Source organism: Pholis gunnellus (assembly GCF_910591455.1).
Source record: "Pholis gunnellus genome assembly, chromosome: 12".
NCBI classification, from domain to species: Eukaryota; Metazoa; Chordata; class Actinopteri; order Perciformes; family Pholidae; genus Pholis; species Pholis gunnellus.
The window spans coordinates 5,033,512-5,038,805 of record NC_136539.1 but is presented as its reverse complement, the minus strand read 5'-3'; the positions used below and the strand labels follow the sequence as shown (position 1 = coordinate 5,038,805).

Sequence of the window (5,294 nt, the reverse complement as noted above, 5' to 3'; positions counted from 1 at the left end):
GGGTCCACCCAAAATCCACAAATCGCGACCTGTCTGTTTTGGAAATACACAAATTAGCTTTCTAGTCACGGGGGAGATAAGACACACGGGAGATAAGATGCCATTCTAATATCTGTACTCTAAATATGAAGCTTGAAGTCAGCAGCTGGTTAGCTTAGCACAAAGACCGGAAATGGCTAGCCTGGCTCTGTTCAAAGTTTAAGTCTACCGGCATCTCTAAAGTCACTCGCACTGGAGTCTTGTGATCAGCTCCAGCAAACTCACTGCACCTGACCAAGAAATATTCTCACATAACCCTCCATGAAACCATAACGTGTTCGTTAGCTTCAGAGATGCTTTGGGTGGCAGATTTTGTTGTCTTCGGACTACCAGGCCAGCTGTTAAGCTAACTGCACATTTCCCATCATTTGAAAAGCTTTTAAATTCTATGTGTTGAGAACACTACGGGTATTTTCTACTCAGCACAACTACAGAATACTACTTGATTCCAAAAGTAAATACAGATAAACAATTTTACGATTAACAACTCAAACCTTTTTTTGGTCCATCTTTTAACATAAACCTCTGTCCTTCTCCCCGTCCAGACATTCCTGAATATGTTTGTAGACAGTAATCAGGATGCTCGCAGACGCTCCGTCAATGAAGACGATAACCCGCCCTCGCCGGTGGGCGTCGACGTGATGGACAGTCTGATGAACCAGCTGCAAGCTCAGCAGCAGCCGCAACCAATGAGAGGGGGCGCGGGAGGCGTGTACCCACCTCTCACATCGCCGCCACCGAACTACCACGCTAACGTAACTCCCTCACCATCCATGATGCCCACCCAGTCGCCAGGTAACGGCAAACTTTGTGCTCGTCCCAAGTCTGTGCGAGTGAATGATTTCCCGTACTGTTTGTGTCATCTGAGCTTGTCAAGCTGCCATGCAGGATTACGACCGGCAAATCATTGTTTTTGAATATATCCCATTGCTGCCATCAACCTCCCTGCTGACTTACGCATTTTCGTTGCCAATCGAGCAAATCGTGTGAATATTCCCGAAAATTAGGAAGAGCAACCATGTGTGCCCATTTTGATTTTTGTAAAGAAAAAAACATGAGATCAGCTGTTTCTCATGCAACATGCACACACCTCACAGCCGAGAGGGAACAAAGCATGCATTTAGTCCTGCTCCTTCCATTCCTCTCCATCTCAGCCCACCAGCCAGACTACAGCCCTTCCGCCCTGCTTTAGCATGTGTGTACATGCGTGAGTGAGTGAGGGAGTGTGTGTGTGTGTGTGTGTGTGTGTGTGTGTGTGTGTGTGTGTGTGTGTGTGTGTGTGTGTGTGTGTGTGTGTGTGTGTGTGTGTGTGTGTGTGTGTGTGTGTGTGTGTGTGTGTGTAAGGAGAACTTGTCAACCTAAGAGTCTGACGAGTCCTTTGGTGTGTGTGTGTGTGTGTGTGTGTGTGTGTGTGTGCAGGGAACATCCATGCCTCTGGCTCCCCTAGCGGAGCTCTGAGGGCCCCTTCTCCTTTCGGGCCCACCCCGTCTCCGTCTTCTCTGGGCATAGCAATGGGCCAGACCAGCTTTGCCAGTCCCCACGGTAAGCAGCAGGGTGGCCGTAAAAATTCTGGCCCCAGTGGTAATTCTGGTCTGTGGGACATGGGCTGGAATGGGCGGAACTGAAGAGCCTCACTTGGCACTGCAGACTATATGACAAATGGCCTGTGGTCAGTGGGCACACGGTGGTGTGTTTGTTGTTGTACGTTAGGTTGTTGTTTCGTCGCTGATGTTCTGGTTCTCCTTCACCATAGGTGCTCTGGACCCCAGCTCTCCGTATGCCATGGTGTCTCCCAGCCATAGGGGCCAGTGGCCAGGCTCACCCCAGGTCTCAGGGCCCTCTCCTGGGGCTAGGATCCATGGCATGTCCCCTGGCAACCCATCGCTGCACTCTCCTATCCCCGACCCTCATTCTCCACGTGCCGGGTCCAGTAAGTACTCAAACCTAGTTTGGCACTTCTTTACTTGCTTGTTCCTTATTACCCTACATGTACACAGATACAGATATGTCTGCAACAAGATGATATCGTCTGATGTGTCAGCGTAGCTCTATTCAAATATTTAAATGTTTCTCTTCAACTTCTTTCTCCCTCTCTTGTCTTTGGTTTAGGTTCACAAGTCATGCCCACTAGTATGCCTCCACCCCGCAAGCTACCTCAGCGCCCCTGGGCTGCCTCCATTCCCACCATCCTCACCCACAATGCCTTGCACGTGCTTCTGCTCCCCTCGCCCACTCCCTGCCTGGTGCCGGGCCTGGCAGGGAGCTACCTCTGCTCGCCACTTGAGCGTTTTCTGGGGTCGGTCATCATGCGGCGGCACCTTCAGAGGATCATCCAGCAGGAGGCCAACGTAAGTGCCGCACTCATTTGGAGCAATAATTCCACTCAAATGACATTGTGTGTTCTGCCCTCCCCTAACTTCCCCCTGCTCTGTCAACTCTCCTCCAGTTGTCCATTGTGAACTCTAACGAGCCGGGCGTGATAATGTTCAAGACGGACGTGCTCAAGTGCCGCGTGGCTCTCAACCCAAAGAACTACCAGACGCTGCAGCTCAAAGTCACTCCAGAAAATGCAGGTCCCTGGTCCCAGGAGGAGCTTCAGGTGCTGGAGAAGTTCTTTGAGACGCGGGTAAGAAAGAGCAGCAGCCACTCGAAGCCTTATTCATACATTATTCAAACATATGCATTGGAGGCATATGTACACACATAGTTGAAGAGTTTTTTTTTGTGTTTTATTTATTATATTATAGTGGAAGCATTTAAAACGTAGTCGAAGTGTTGTGCTTCAATTAAAAGACTCGTCAACTAGGTTTACAGGGATGAACTTGAAGGCCATTCATAGAAAGACTCATGCGGTTATTATTCCATTGATACATCTGCTGTGGTCCTTTTTCTAGGTTGCTGGTCCTCCCTTCAAATACAACACTCTGAATGCCTTCACAAAGCTGCTGGGAGCGCCCACGAACATCCTGAGGGACTGTGTGCGCATCATGAAGCTGGAACTGGTGGGTGGCACTGTCTCTTTCTTTGAAGAGCGGTTGTTACAATGTATTGTATCATGCTTGTGTCTGAGCCCCCTCACTTTATCTGTTGTTGTTTTTAAAGTATTTTGATCCGTATAGCAAACGGCTTAGTCTCTACACAGAATCCATAAGAACTTATGAATATGCTAAATTAATGAGACCTTTAGTTCCCAGCTGGCAAACAAGAGTAAACATTGCAACAAGATACCAAACAAGTACACTAAACGCTCTGATAAACTCCTTTTTGTACCACTGTGTAGTAGAGAAATGTATTTGTGTGTAATGAATGACATAAGATATCCATCTTATATGTTGATGCTGTTCTTTACCTTTTTGAATGAAGCCATTAGAATTGCCCATGTGTTTGAAAGGTATTACACCTATAGCTATATATTGCCGTTCCTTGCAGTTCCCTGACCAGGCGGCTCAGCTGAAGTGGAATGTCCAGTTCTGCCTCACCATCCCTCCCAGTGCCCCCCCCATCGCCCCTCCCGGAACCATCGCCGTGGTGCTCAAGTCCAAGATGCTCTTCTTTGTAAGTCTCCTCAGAGCCTCGGCATCAGCTCCGTGTAGCATCATTTTGAAACAACCTGACCCCCCCCCCCCCCCCCCCTTTGTGTGTTTGGTGCGTTTTTGCCTCACAGTTGCAGCTGACCCAGCGTATCCCAGTGCCCCAGGAGCCGGTGAGCATCATCGTGCCCATCGTGTACGACATGGCCACCGGCCTCACGCAGCAGGCCGACATCCCCAGACAGCACAGCTCCTCTGGCGCCGCAGCGCTCATGGTCTCTAATATCCTTAAGAGGTTCAATGAACTGCACCCAGCCAGACAGGGTGAGACTCGCACTGAATGATTGACTGCGTCGATAAAGATACTTTATGCAAAATGTCATTTCTAACGCTGTGGTGTTTTTCTGTCTTTCTTTCAGGTGAGTGTACGATATTTGCTTCTGTTCACGAGCTGATGGCCAACCTCGCTCTACCCCCCGGCACTCGTCAGTAGAAACGACACGCTCAGAACTCTGAACTCAACCAGACGGCTCCATCTCTGGGCTTAGAAGAAAGTAACAACTGTGGTCCCAAGATGTCAAAATCCAGCCCGTGTCGCTCCGCTTCAGCCACTGGACTATTGACCTGATGTGGAAATGCTGTTATGAAAAGAATTTAAATATGTACAGTTGTGGACCACAGTCTTTATTCTTGATAGGAGCTCACAAACAAGATTTGCCGCTGAGGTAGATCAAGGACGAGGGGGGGGGATATAAATGTTATTTTTTTTCCTCCAGGTGCACTTGTAAACAAGATTATCTATTGAAATTAAGGTTGTTTACGAAAATATGTATTATATTGTATATTTGAGTGTTGAACAGAATCAGGTGAGTTAGAGTTTTTGCTAGAGAATTGTCTTTAGTTCTTTTTTTCTTTTTTTATAACGCCAGACTGATATTATTATAGTATCAGGAGATATATTCCTTAGCACACTATTTAAATGTTTTCTTTCCTTTACTTTGCCAAGACCTCTGCATTTTTATTTCAAACTTTCACTTTGGATACTGTAAAAACTGTGACAAACTTTATAAGCCAGTCGTATTTTATTAAGACCCATTTTGAGTCCTGATTGGAGGATTTGAGACTTCCTGTCTGACTTTGCTATTTAATAAACCAAGCCCAGAGTTGGTTTGTGCTTCGAGGATCTTCCACTGGCAGCACTAAATTCATCCGCTCACTACACAAATACTATATTTTAAGTAAATGTCCTGCTTGTATATGTAAAGAATACAGCTGGGACAATTCAGGGGTTATTTGATCAACAGGAAATGAATCTGCAACTAGTTTGATGAGCAGTTACAAGTCATTTTCCCCCTAACTGAAGGCAATTTTTCAATATGTTTTGACATTGTGTAGCCCAAAGGATCTATTGAGATAACTGGCAGATTATTCAGTAATGAAAATGACCATTAGTTGCAACCCTATAAAATGTTTTATAATATAATATGAATCCCCTTTTTACATTTGGTGGTCTACAGGTAAAACGCGGAATGAAAATAAGATACTACTTACTACATACAGTACTTTAAATCTACTTGGTTAATCTCCACCACCTCCATCCTGGTTGTCTTTGTTGGTCCTGTGTTAAACCTGGAGAGAGCCGCTCTGCATCCTCATCCCTAAAGCATGACATCATTCAGATAGGCCCAGTCTGTGTGGTGGGAGGGGGCGTTCAAAGCCGCAAAT

At 46.6% G+C, this 5,294-nt stretch overlaps 1 protein-coding gene across 3 annotated transcripts in view; it reads left to right on the top strand.

The window, feature by feature from the left end:
- med14 (mediator complex subunit 14) overlaps positions 1–4,745 on the top strand; it is a 14,378-nt gene extending 9,633 nt beyond the window's left edge. For 2 of the 3 annotated variants that reach the window (XM_079170802.1, XM_079170801.1), the window contains exons 21-29: positions 585–834; positions 1,459–1,581; positions 1,793–1,969; positions 2,149–2,387; positions 2,486–2,665; positions 2,934–3,041; positions 3,469–3,594; positions 3,704–3,893; positions 3,989–4,745. In XM_079170802.1, the coding sequence (XP_079026928.1) occupies positions 585–834; positions 1,459–1,581; positions 1,793–1,969; positions 2,149–2,387; positions 2,486–2,665; positions 2,934–3,041; positions 3,469–3,594; positions 3,704–3,893; positions 3,989–4,062 (1,467 nt within the window). In that variant the 3' untranslated portion in view covers positions 4,063–4,745. The remainder of the gene's footprint in view (positions 1–584; positions 835–1,458; positions 1,582–1,792; positions 1,970–2,148; positions 2,388–2,485; positions 2,666–2,933; positions 3,042–3,468; positions 3,595–3,703; positions 3,894–3,988) is intronic. The other variant, XM_079170803.1, reaches the window with a different exon arrangement.
- Positions 4,746–5,294: the final 549 nt, after the last annotated feature.